The sequence below is a fragment of the Pecten maximus genome, chromosome 2 (genome assembly GCF_902652985.1).
Source record: "Pecten maximus chromosome 2, xPecMax1.1, whole genome shotgun sequence".
NCBI lineage: Eukaryota > Metazoa > Mollusca > Bivalvia > Pectinida > Pectinidae > Pecten > Pecten maximus.
Window position 1 is genome coordinate 51,110,019 of NC_047016.1, and position 13,529 is coordinate 51,123,547.

The following is a 13,529-nucleotide window of genomic DNA, read 5'->3' on the forward strand; positions in this document are numbered from 1 at the left end:
TCCTGAATTTTTTTTTTTTAAAACCTGTTTTGATATGTAAACAAAGCCAGTTAACCCTGCATATTACCTATACTAAAGTATATATATTTGTAAAGTTATACAGTAATGAAGGATAAGTAAACGTATTCTTCCTCTGCTTTTGGACCTGTGAAAACCATGGTAACCATCTCAAAAGATCTGAGGTGCTTGGTTCGACGCTCCTTACTTGTGTTGGTTCGTGTTTCTTGTGAAGCTGAGAAATAGGCCGGCCTGTGCTGTCATCATTGTGTCATTTGGCAAGATAACTTGCATGGATGGCATGCAACATGTCTCTCGTATGTTGTTCAGTAAGGTAGTCACCAACTACTACAAGGATACCCCACCTCAAAATGTCTGTTCAAAGGGGATAAACCAAACAAACAATCTTTCAATTTCTTCTATGCTAAAGTATCAATTTTTTTTCATACCTGCTAACTTCAATGTTTTTGCTAACCATTTCAATAATTAATATACAGAAATATACCAAAAAGCCAAACAAATGGGAAAACTAGAGACATTATACCAAAATCACCTCTATGTTCGAGCCAATTTTATTTTTCAAACTAACCCTATAGAAAACTAAAATAGAAAAAGAAAATAGTATGCAGTAATCAACTAGTTTGTAACCTAATTATAAATTAAGCTTGTTTTTTAGCCCACCATCATCAGATGGTGGGCTATTCAAATCGCCCTGCGTCCGTGGTCCGTCGTCCGTCCGTCCCTCCGTCCGTCCGTCCGTAAACAATTCTTGTTATCGCTATTTCTCAGAAAGTACTGATGGGATCTTTCTCAAATTTCATATGTAGGTTCCCCTTGGTGCCTAGTTGTGCATATTGCATTTTGGGACCGATCGGAAAACAACATGGCCGACAGGCAGCCATCTTGGATTTTGACAATTGAAGTTTGTTATCTCTATTTCTGAGAAAGTATTGAAGAGATCTTTCTCAAATTTCATATGTAGGTTCCCCTTGGTGCCTAGTTATGCATATTGCATTTTGGGACCGATCAGAAATCAACATGGTCGACAGGCAGCCATGTTGGATTTTGACAATTGGAGTTTGTTATCGCTATTTCTGAGGAAGTACTAAAGGGATCTTTCTCAAATTTCATATGTAGGTTCCCTTTGGTGCCTAGTTATGCATATTGCATTTTGGGACCAATCGGAAAACAACATGGCCGACAGGCAGCCATCTTGGATTTTGACAATTTGAGTTTGTTATCGCTATTTCTGAGGAAGTACTGAAGGGATCTTTCTCAAATTTCATATATAGGTTCCCTTTGGTGCCTAGTTATGCATATTGCATTTTGGGACCAATCGGAAAACAAAATGGCCGACAGGCAGCCATCTTGGATTTTGACAATTGAAGTTTGTTATCGTTATTTCTGTGAAAGTACTGAAGGGATTTTTCTCAAATTTCATATGCAGGTTCCTCTTTGTTCCTGGTTATGCATATTGCATTTTGAGACTAATTAGAAAACAACATGGCCGACAGGCAGCCATCTTGGATTCTGACAATTAAAGTTTGTTATCGCTATTTCTGTGAAAGTAATGAAGGGATCTCTCTGAAATTTCATATGCAGGTTCCCCTCAGTGCCTAGTTATGCATATTGCATTTTGAGACCAATCGGAAAACAACATGGCCGACAGGCAGCCATCTTGGATTTTGACAATTGAAATTTGTTATCGCTTTTTCTGTGAAAGAACTGAAGGGATCTTTCTCAAATTTCATATGGAGGTTCCCCTTGGTGCCTACTTATGCATATTGCATTTTGAGACCAATCGGAAAACAACATGGCCGACAGGCAGCCATCTTGGATTTTGACAATTGAAGTTTGTTATCTCTATTTCTGAGAAAGTGTTGAAGAGATCTTTCTCAAATTTCATATGTAGGTTCCCCTTGGTGCCTAGTTATGCATATTGCATTTTGGGACCGATCAGAAAACAACATGGCCGACAGGCAGCCATGTTGGATTTTGACAATTGGAGTTTGTTATCGCTATTTCTGAGGAAGTACTAAAGGGATCTTTCTCAAATTTCATATGTAGGTTCCCTTTGGTGCCTAGTTATGCATATTGCATTTTGGGACCAATCGGAAAACAACATGGCCGACAGGCAGCCATCTTGGATTTTGACAATTTGAGTTTGTTATCGCTATTTCTGAGGAAGTACTGAAGGGATCTTTCTCAAATTTCATATATAGGTTCCATTTGGTGCCTAGTTATGCATATTGCATTTTGGGACCAATCGGAAAACAAAATGGCCGACAGGCAGCCATCTTGGATTTTGACAATTGAAGTTTGTTATCATTATTTCTGTGAAAGTACTGAAGGGATCTTTCTCAAATTTCATATGCAGGTTCCTCTTTGTTCCTGGTTATGCATATTGCATTTTGAGACTAATTAGAAAACAACATGGCCGACAGGCAGCCATCTTGGATTCTGACAATTAAAGTTTGTTATCGCTATTTCTGTGAAAGTAATGAAGGGATCTTTCTGAAATTTCATATGCAGGTTCCCCTCAGTGCCTAGTTATGCATATTGCATTTTGAGACCAATCGGAAAACAACATGGCCGACAGGCAGCCATCTTGGATTTTGACAATTGAAATTTTTTATCGCTTTTTCTGTGAAAGAACTGAAGGGATCTTTCTCAAATTTCATATGGAGGTTCCCCTTGGTGCCTACTTATGCATATTGCATTTTGAGACCAATCGGAAAACAAAATTGCTGACAGGCAGCCATCTTGGATTTTGACAATTAAAATTTGTTATCGCTATTTCTCAGAAAGTAATGAAGGGATCTTTCTGAAATTACATATGCAGGTTCCCCTCAGTGCCTAGTTATGCATATTGCATTTTGAGACTAATCAGAAAAGAACATGGCTGACAGGCAGCCTCTTGGAATTTTACAATTGGAGTTTGTTATCGCTATTTCTGTGAAAGTACTGAAGGGATCTTTTTCAAATTTCATATGTAGGTTCCCCTCAGTGCCTAGTTTTGCATACTGGGACCAATACGAAAACAACATGGCCGACAGACAGCCATTATAGCTAAATCTTAAATTCTATATATAGGTTCCCCTTGTTTGAATAGTACTAGAGGGCTGTTTCTGAATTTACACAGATAAGTAAGACTTAGAGGAAGGGAAAAGTAGGGAAAAGATCAATCTGACATGGAATCTATAAAGATCATTCAATGGTGGGCGCCAAGATCCCTCTGGGATCTCTTGTTTTAAATAAAATATATTGTATTTTTCACTTTCCACCTAATACTTGATGCTTGATGACATCCACTTTTAACAAGGCATGTTACAGTTTCAGTCAGTTCAGTTTTATGAATTATATATTGATCTTTAGTTATAGAGAACATATCAATAATTGTCATTTAATTTTGTTTCCATTTTCTTTTTCAGCTAACAACATTTTTAACTTGTGGTTATCTTTTAGCAAAGTGTTTTTTATTTAATGTAAGTATATAATCAAATCTCAAATTATTTTACATAGTTAAGGTGTTATTTCCCTTTAAACACATAAAAAAGCATAAAAATAAACTTTAAAATTGTCAAAAAAGTTATGGATGGAAATGAACATGTTTTGTGATATTTTGATAAATAATGATACTGTCTTTGTAGATATAAAGATGGAAATATTCTAATTTTTATATTGTTATCCTTTTACATTCATTCCTGATCATTTCCACCCTTTTGTCAGTCTTCATATTTACATCTTTCACATTGTCATCCTTTTATTTTCATATCACACATCATCTTCCTTCACATCTTCATGTCTCAAATTTTTCTGCGTCACATTTTCATCTGTCACATCTTCATATCTAGAAATTTTTCTTCATCACATTTTCATCGGTGACATCTTCATGTCTCCATTTTTTCTGCGTCACATTTTCATCCGTCACATCTTCATATCTAAAAAGTATTCTGCATCAAATTTTCATCCGTCACATCTTCATATCTAAAAAGTTTTTTTGTCACATTTTCATCCGTCACATCTTCATGTCTAAAAAAAATTCTGCATCACATTGTCATCTTTGACATCTTCATATCTAAAATTGTCTGCGTCACATTTTCATGTTTCACATTTTCCTCCTTCACATTTTCATGTTTCACATTTTCATCCTTCACATTTTCATCTTTTCACATAAGTCATCCTGTAACGTTATTATCCTTTCAGTTTAAAGACAATAACAACAACCCACTGAGTTACGTAGTCCTCATTATATCGTTTGTGTTGGCGTGGGCCGAGACCTGGTTCCTCGACTTCAAGGTCATCCCAGTAGAGAAAAAGCACCGGGATCGAGGTGAGATATCTGTCAGATCAAATCCCAAATATCTTAAAGTGATTTCAATAGGGTTTATGATTACTGTAAAAGTGGATATTTTCGCGTGTGGAAATTTTCGCTTAGCCAGCTTCCAAAGTGTTCGCGGTGTGGTTATTTTCGCACCGTCGATATTTTTGCGCTAACTTGTATCTTTTATATTTAGTATTTTTATGTGTTAATATATTCGCGTGTGGAAATTTTCGCGGAGATTTACTGATAGCGAAATAAGCGAAAATTTCCACACCGCGAATATTTCCACTTTTACAGTATCACATTTTATTTGTCCTTACTACAAGTATTCAGTTCTCTCTTCATCCAGCACTATGTAATATTTCTGTTACACAGTTTTTATCTTAAATTAGAATGAACAATTTTTTTACTTGATTATTTTCTTCATCTTTAAAAGAATACAAATAAAATACTACAGAATGCATCTATATAGCTAATATGTAGGTTGGTTCCCATATCGGTGATATTTTCTGATTACACCAGTTCAGTATATTAAATGTATATTTCAGCCTGACTTTTGTAATTAAATCCTGTGTGTAAAGGTTTTCTGAACAACACAGCATCCATTTTGTACAGAGTACTTAAATTACCAATACTTTCCTGATGTGTTTCGCCAGTTAACCAGAATCGACAGTATGTGTCTGAGAGGAGCAGGCTGATTGGTGACTCAGAACAAGGAGGCATGTCTGGGGAGGATCACGAATATTACTCGCCACTCGTCACACCTGATGGTAAGTCATCGCAAAAAAAAGGTTTTACCTACAATATTATCATATATTATATGATGTGGTACGACGTTGTACCTCCTGTGATGTAATACAAGGTCGTACCTCCTGTGATGTAATACAAGGTCGTACCTCCTGTGATGTAATACAAGGTTGTACCTCCTGTGATGTAATACAAGGTCGTACCTCCTGTGATGTAATACAAGGTCGTACCTCCTGTGATGTAATACGAGGTTGTACCTCCTGTGATGTAATACGAGGTCGTACCTCCTGTGATGTAATACAAGGTCGTACCTCCTGTGATGTAATACGAGGTTGTACCTCCTGTGATGTAATACGAGGTCGTACCTCCTGTGATGTAATACGAGGTCGTACCTCCTGTGATGTAATACAAGGTCGTACCTCCTGTGATGTAATACAAGGTCATACCTTCTGTGATGTAATACAAGGTCGTTCAAATAATGTACCTCCTGTGATGTAATACAAGGTCGTACCTCCTGTGATGTAATACAAGGCCGTACCTCCTGTGATGTAATACAAGGTTGTACAAATAATGTACCTCCTGTGATGTAATACAAGGTCGTATCTTCTGTGATGTAATACGAGGTTGTACGTCCTGTGATGTAATATGAGGTCGTACCTCCTGTGATGTAATACGACGTCATACCTCCTGTGATGTAATACAAGGTCGTATCTCCTGTGATGTAATACAAGGTCGTACCTCCTGTGATGAAATACAAGGTCATACCTCCTGTGATGTACACTAATACAAGGTCGTACCTCCTGTGATGTAATACAAGGTCGTACCTCCTGTGATGTAATATGAGGTTGTACCTCCTGTGATGTAATACAAGGTCGTACCTCCTGGGATGTACACTAATACAAGGTCGTACATCCTGTGGTGTAATACAAGGCCGTACCTCCTGTGATGTAATACAAGGTCGTACCTCCTGTGATGTAATACAAGGTCATACCTCCTGTGATGTAACACGAGGTCATATCTCCTGTGATGTAATACAAGGTCGTACCTCCTGTGATGTACACTAATACAAGGTCGTATCTCCTGTGATGTAATACAAGGTCGTACCTCCTGTGATGTACACTAATACAAGGTCGTACCTCCTGTGATGTAATACGAGGTCGTACCTCCTGTGATGTAATACGACGTTGTACCTCCTGTGATGAAATACAAGGTCATACCTCCTGTGATGTAATACGAGGTTGTACCTCCTGTGATGTAATATGAGGTCGTATCTTCTGTGATGTAATACAAGGTCATACCTCCTGTGATGTAATATGAGGTCGTATCTTCTGTGATGTAATACAAGGTTGTACCTTCTGTGATGTAATACAAGGTCGTACCTCCTGTGATGTAATACGAGGTCGTACTTCCTGTGATGTAATACAAGGTTGTACCTCCTTTGATGAAATACAAGGTCATACCTTCTGTGATGTAATACAAGGTCGTACCTCCTGTGATGTAATACAAGGTCGTATCTCCTGTGATGTAATACGAGGTCGTACCTCCTGTGATGTAATACAAGGTCGTACCTCCTGTGATGTAATACAAGGTCGTACCTCCTGTGATGTAATACACGGTCATACCTCCCGTGATGTAATACAAGGTCGTATCTCCTGTGATGTAATACAAGGTTGTACCTCCTGTGATGTAATACAAGGTCGTACCTCCTGTGATGTAACACGAGGTCATATCTCCTGTGATGAAATACAAGGTCATACCTCCCGTGATGTAATACAAGGTCGTACCTCCCGTGATGTAATACAAGGTCGTACCTCCTGTGATGTAATACAAGGTTGTACCTTCTGTGATGTAATACAAGGTCGTACCTTCTGTGATGTACACTAATACAAGGTCGTATATCCTGTGATGTAATACGATGTTGTACCTCTTGTGATGGAAAATGAGGTTGTATATCTTGTGACGTTGTAGTACAAGAGAAATTTAACATTGTCTTGCTAGTTATGTTCCATCTTTTAATCTGCAGCTGGCCGTATACGTAATGAAGTCAAAGACTATGTGACATCATCAAATATGATTTATACATATACAGTCAAACCTCGATGATTCGAACTTCGTTGATTCGAATTTCTCGCTGTATCGAACTTTTTGCTTGGTCCCGAATTTTCTCACTATATAACACTACTAACGAAACTATGTATGATTTGAATTTTTATAAATCGAAGTTTTCGATGTATCGAACTTTTTTCATGACCCGTTAGCTATGATATTATAGGTAATTGACATCTCATGATTCGAACAAAAAATTTACCTGTACTGACCACTGGACAGGTGTTTGTCGTGACCCCTGCGGCAAGATTTCACACCTCTCCCCCAAATGCCCTGACTGACAATAGGGATAACGATAGCGTGTGTTGTCACTCCCGTTCATGGGGTTAATTAATAATCAGACCAAATTGATAGATAAAAGGTGTATGTAGAAGCCATGACATTTAATCACTCCGGTAAAACATTTCGGTAGTCGTCTCTGATAATCTCCGCCGCCATTGAAATCAGCGGTCGGTGAGTAAATTTTACGGAACTGTAAAACAACCGGACCAATTTCAAACACAAACAATTAGCGATGGCTTCACTCATATTCAAAGTGTCACGTTTCAAACTTATACATAAATATTCAAGTATATCGATTATTTGTCATTCAATCATGCATTTTCCAACCGATCGGCATTCCGTATTTTATATGCACATAACGTAAACGCACGTGTCTTTAGCAGAAAAACCTAACGACTTACGTAAGTGTGCATTGTACTTCTTTTGCTTTATCTGTTAAACGCGATATAAGTGTTTTGTAACCGATACATATTTTGTTTAATTAATAAAATGCTTAGGTATAATAAACGAAAAGAATTTTATATTTTGTTGTGTTTGAGGTATAAATTAACTAAACGTTTCGATGTGAGCCTGACAGGCGACGATCAACACAAAGACACTGAGGACATGTAACGTTAACAGATATGGTCATTATCAAGAAAACATCGATCTATTGTTAGCCATGAATAATTCGAAGTCCCGCTGTTTCGAAGTTTTTCTGTTAGTCCCTTGAACTTCGAAACATCGAAGTTTGACTGTATATCAACCTTTATTTCACCACACCTGTTCCTACCTTAAATTAAATCCTTAATTAGTTAATTTCTGATGTAAAGTAAAACAAGTATCTTGTACATGTAACTTAGTAAATATTAATAAGTAGGTCAGATCGAAAAACTAATTAGTTTTAATAAATGACGTTCTAACATTGACTCCTCCACACTTGAGAGTTTACTACAATTGGTCCATAAATACTATTATGTCTTTACAAGATATATGATATCTTGTCTGTCCAAGATACTAAGTTGTCTGTCCAAGATACTAAGTTGTCTGTCCAAGATACTAAGTTGTCTGTCCAAGATATTAAGTTGTCTGTCCAAGATACTAAGTTGTCTGTCCAAGATACTAAGTTGTCTGTCCAAGATACTAAGTTGTCTGTCCGAGATACTTAGTTGTCTGTCCGAGATATTAAGTTGTCTGTACAAGATATTAAGTTGTCTGTCCGAGATACTAAGTTTTCTGTTCAAGATACTAAGTTGTCTGTCCAAGTTACATAGTTTCTGTACAAGATACTTAGTTGTAAATACAAGATACTAACTTGTAAATACAAGATACATAGTTGTCTGTACAAGATGAATATTGTTTACGGAGGCCTTAATATACTGTAGTAAACTCAGACTTGGGGACAAACACATGTTTAAATTCAAATGAAAAATATTTCTGAAGCTTAAAAATACTTATTACTAGAATGTAAAATATGTTTGAAAAATTTATGAGGCAATCAAATCTCCTGACAACTGAAGAAAAGAAAAATTCTTGGGCTTCTGACCTAACATTGTATAATTGTGATAAAAATTTATCTATACAGCAATTTGATGAAGAAAAAAGATTAATAATAAAAATTGGATGAATTAGGTTATAATTGGTTTCTTACATTAGGTTGTATGATTATACAAGGTAATAATGCCATGATTAATGAACTCGTCTAGTGGTCTGAAATTCCTTTAAAGGTTCTACGAGCTAGTGCATACTCTATACAGGTATCATTGTCCCATAGATAAGATGTTAATGTACTGTGGGATGCCAAATAAATTAACTTGAAAAACATGTCTCGTTTATTTCCAAAAGAATTCCTTCCCAATAAATAAACACAAAGAATATCATTCTACCTTAAAATATAATGATAATGCTTATTTTGCCATTTTGGATAGCGATAATGATTTCGGTACCTTTTATATGTTTTCAAGGGAGATAACCCAAATCAGAATATTGTCACTAAGGTAGCACAATATGGTGATCTCTAAGAAGATACTAATGTGATTAAAAGATTTGTCTTTAACTGTGCAACAAAATACACATCTGTCACCTTTGTACATCAATATTTATTTTGGAAATACAGAAAGTCAATTGTTGTTAAAAGATATAATTTTAGTCTTAAAAATTGATGTTCAAATGAACTTTGTTGTAATTAAATATGTGTTAGTTAAAACAAAAATATGTAAAAAAAAAAAAAAAAAAAAAAAAACATATTTGAATAAAATCAAATATGAAAATTTAATCTAACGAATGTAATAATAAGAATAAAAAGACCACAACACCCACAAAAAAAAAAGATAAATAAGAAAGTCTAAAGTATAAGAAGAAAAAATGTTGAATGCCCCTGTTGTGCTATTTACCAGAAAATTTTGGCTATACTATGAAGATGTCTACCAGATCTATGTAATTGACTTTTGTGAGTACCCAGAGACTGTCTGGCTGTTACAGGATTCAGTATAAAAGTTGGCTTTGTCTGTAAATCAATGATGTTCCAGGTCATCTCAAGGGAACAGTGATTATGATCTATATCACAAATCAATACAAGCTGACCCAAATAAAAGACATGTACATGTACATGACCTGAAAAATCTAATGCTGGTCTGGAAAAAATATAAAGCACATTTTTTAGTTGTATCATCATTTTTTTATTATTATTTTATCAAATTTCTTAGGTAATGAAAAAAAATTATCTGAAAGTTCATCTTTAATTGGTACCGGTTGATTTTGATTTTAAGATTCTGAGACCCGCTAAGTACCTCTATGATTATTTTTATCACAAAATTGATATATATTAGACCATATGGTAATTTTAGCTCATACTCATCAGCATGCATTAATTAATGCTAATTGTGTCAGGTGACCTGGATTATAACTAGTCATATTGTCATGATTATTTATATATATCCTCTTCATTTTCTTAACAACCTTTTAAAGTGTTGTTTCTATAAACAAATAACATAAACAGTAGTAAACTGGAGATCTATATATAGCCTATAGTAATATATTGACCTTAATATGCAAATACCATTGGGGTCAAATTGACTCAATGGGCCAGCACCATGTGTCATACTATAAATAGCATGGGGTGATCTCTCTTGTGTTATTCACAACTACCTGAGATTTCTGAGTCGTGATTACATGTTTATACAGGGGTGTGTACTATATAGCAATAACACACACACTGATCGAGTCCTCCAGACTGGTCAATGGCTGTTCTACAGTTCTAGACGGTTACCTGGTCACTAACCAATTACTGTAATTAATACATACTGTGCTACTAAAGGTTGGGATTTAAATCTGGAGTGTGATCCTCAACTACCAGTCAGCTCAACCTAACCGCTTTCACCAAAAACTTGTCAGCTCAACTTTGCAATTACTTAGGGCAAGACCTGGAGTCACCAGTCACATCTACCTGGAGAAAAACTTATAAAGTAGGACATCTAAAATTAGTGGACCATTCAAAAATCAGTGGACTGTTCAACTGGACAACACCTTAAAGTCAGGTCTGAGTGGTCAGTTTTGTGTTAAATGGACTAATGGCTGGACATATTGTTATAGGTCTGTGTGGGACACTGAAGTGTGTACAGTAGTATGGAGTCTTTAGAGTATTTTATCGTGTGGATAATGTGACCGATCCCGACGTCCTGGAGATCTTAATTCTGTGATATTACAGTGTTACCTCGATTAAGTCTGTATCGTACTCAGGTTGATTTATATTATTTATTTATTTACATAGTTTTGGTTTGTTTATTTATTTTTTCTGTAGTTTATTAAGGTATTAGATCTGTTGCAATCGGAGGCATATATACATATATATACATGTTAGCAGGCTGACTAGCCACTTATCTCTGTGATATATATAAGATTTGTTTTTGTGTATGATAATTTAGATTTTACCATAAAGATCTGTCAACCTTGTGACAACTAGTCAACAACAAACAGGATTTTTAACTTTCTAAGTCACAACTATTATAAACTACAATAAGCATGGCGCTGCAAATTGAAGCTGGTATAGCTAAAGTGTCTGGATTATTTAAGAAAAAGAAAGTGAAAAAACCCCACAAGAATTCCAGCCATGTCCAAGGTAAGCATAATGCCAGCATAATTTGTAGTTACCTGATTTTTTTATTTGTGTTTGAATTGACTGATATTGATTGAGAATTTTCGGGACAGCACAAAAATTGTTCGCATAGATAATTTTGAAAATTTGATGTCTTGAATGTTGCACAAATGGCTGATTTTTAATTAAAAGATAACATCTTTCTAAAATTTGTGTTTTGAGACCATCCCCATGGAGATCGATATCCCATGCTAAGAAATTATTCTTTTGTGACTGAGCATCCTTGACACATTCCCCACTCTCTATTATATGTGAAACAGCTGATACAAATCTTAGCCATGTTGTACCACATAAATCTGTCCAGGAGATCGGATGACAAAGGCTAAGCTATAATAGAATTTCATACAATATGTTAGATTACTGTACTCTACCTAATAAACACAAAAAAATACAAAAGGGGTCCACTTAATAGAATCGTGTACAGGGAGAACTTTCTGTGTGAAATCTGGGTGAAATAACAATATTTTCATTTACATATACATCTTTGTATATGGTACCCTTTATGTAACGAAAACATCAAGATCAGGGAAATAAAGAATTTGAAAAATTGGTTGGGGGGGGGGGGGGGGGGGGTGCTTATTAAATCAAATAAGGTACATGTACAGTATATGTGTAAAAAAAAAAAACGGTGAAAAAAAATACACTATTTACCATGTCAATAAGATATATGAGATTTGTTACATTTTCCATCATTTTGATAAAACAAAACGTTCAGGCAGATTTATTTTGAGTACTATTGAAAGTTTTATAAGTTATTTCAGTGTTATAAGATATGACAGGAAATTGTTACCTGTCATTTTGGATTTGTGCCATCACAATATCGATAAAATTACTACAAAATGTTTACACAGAACTAAAACTGGATTGCATTGTTTTTAAGTGATATTTGTGGCATAATGTTACTCATCCTAACATTATAGCAGTAATATTTTTGACAATTTCTGGCCGATACTGAAGTACCTTTAAGCTATTTCCTCACGATTGGTTGTGATTAAATTGTCAATACATATATTTAGGAAGACTAAAATATGTTTCAATGTAGCGTATCTAACCAACAAAAAGATAGAAATTTACTAGCGGTGAAATGTGAATGCTACATTGATTACACATTTGACATAAAAATTCTACCTCGATTCCACTTTTGACTTTTAAAAATTGTCCTCATATAGAGAGTGTCAGGTCAAAAATTGTAATGGTATGGATTATTTAAAATTCTACTTCAATTCCACTTTTGACTTTTAAAATTTGTCCTCATATAGAGAGTGTCAGGTCAAAAATAGTAAAGGTAAGGAGGATTTAAAATTACAGAAGAAAAAGATCTTGTTGACAATATTTAATTAAACTCTATATTATTGATATTGTACCAAGTCCTACAATCATTGATTGTATGTATAACCTCACGGATTTGTTTGTCAACGTCATTGAATACATGTACCTGGGGACACTGCTTGGACATTTACAAGTCAGTATTAGGTTGGCTTCACTCAGCTTAACACTTAAAAATCTAATTAAAATTTTTTTTTTTTTAATTCGTAAAATCACTGTATTTATAGTCAATTTTTGAGAATATTATCAGCAGGGGGTGAAATGATTTTGATATATTAACAATATATATATATAAATAGTGAAATTATTTAAAGAAAATTAATTTGAAGAACTGTGAAGATAACCATACTTCGTTAAGGTGACAGCATTTTAATACCAGTATATAGGTGTATTAATGTCCTTGGGGTGACGTATTACGGTTGCATAATTCGTCTGACCATATTACACACATTCTGGAACTTTCTCTTATTCAATTTATTCCTGATGTTGTGATGTCTTTTTCAAAAGTCAATTCATGTATAAACTAGAAAATCATGGCTTTTTCAAAACCTATGGAATGAATAACCTGTATCTATTTCATGATCCCTAATGACTATTTTATGCTGGACTATATGT

General features: G+C 35.1%; 1 protein-coding gene across 6 annotated transcripts in view; it reads left to right on the forward strand.

The window, feature by feature from the left end:
- LOC117322406 (stAR-related lipid transfer protein 3-like) overlaps window positions 1–13,529 on the forward strand; it is a 63,548-nt gene that overhangs the window by 19,662 nt on the left and 30,357 nt on the right. For all 6 annotated transcript variants that reach the window (XR_004531540.1, XM_033877286.1, XM_033877283.1 and 3 more), the window contains 3 exons: window positions 3,429–3,482; window positions 4,204–4,330; window positions 4,978–5,091. Coding sequence is in view for 5 of the 6 variants with exons in the window: in XM_033877286.1 (XP_033733177.1) it covers window positions 3,429–3,482; window positions 4,204–4,330; window positions 4,978–5,091 (295 nt within the window). In the remaining variant the exon portion in view is untranslated. The remainder of the gene's footprint in view (window positions 1–3,428; window positions 3,483–4,203; window positions 4,331–4,977; window positions 5,092–13,529) is intronic.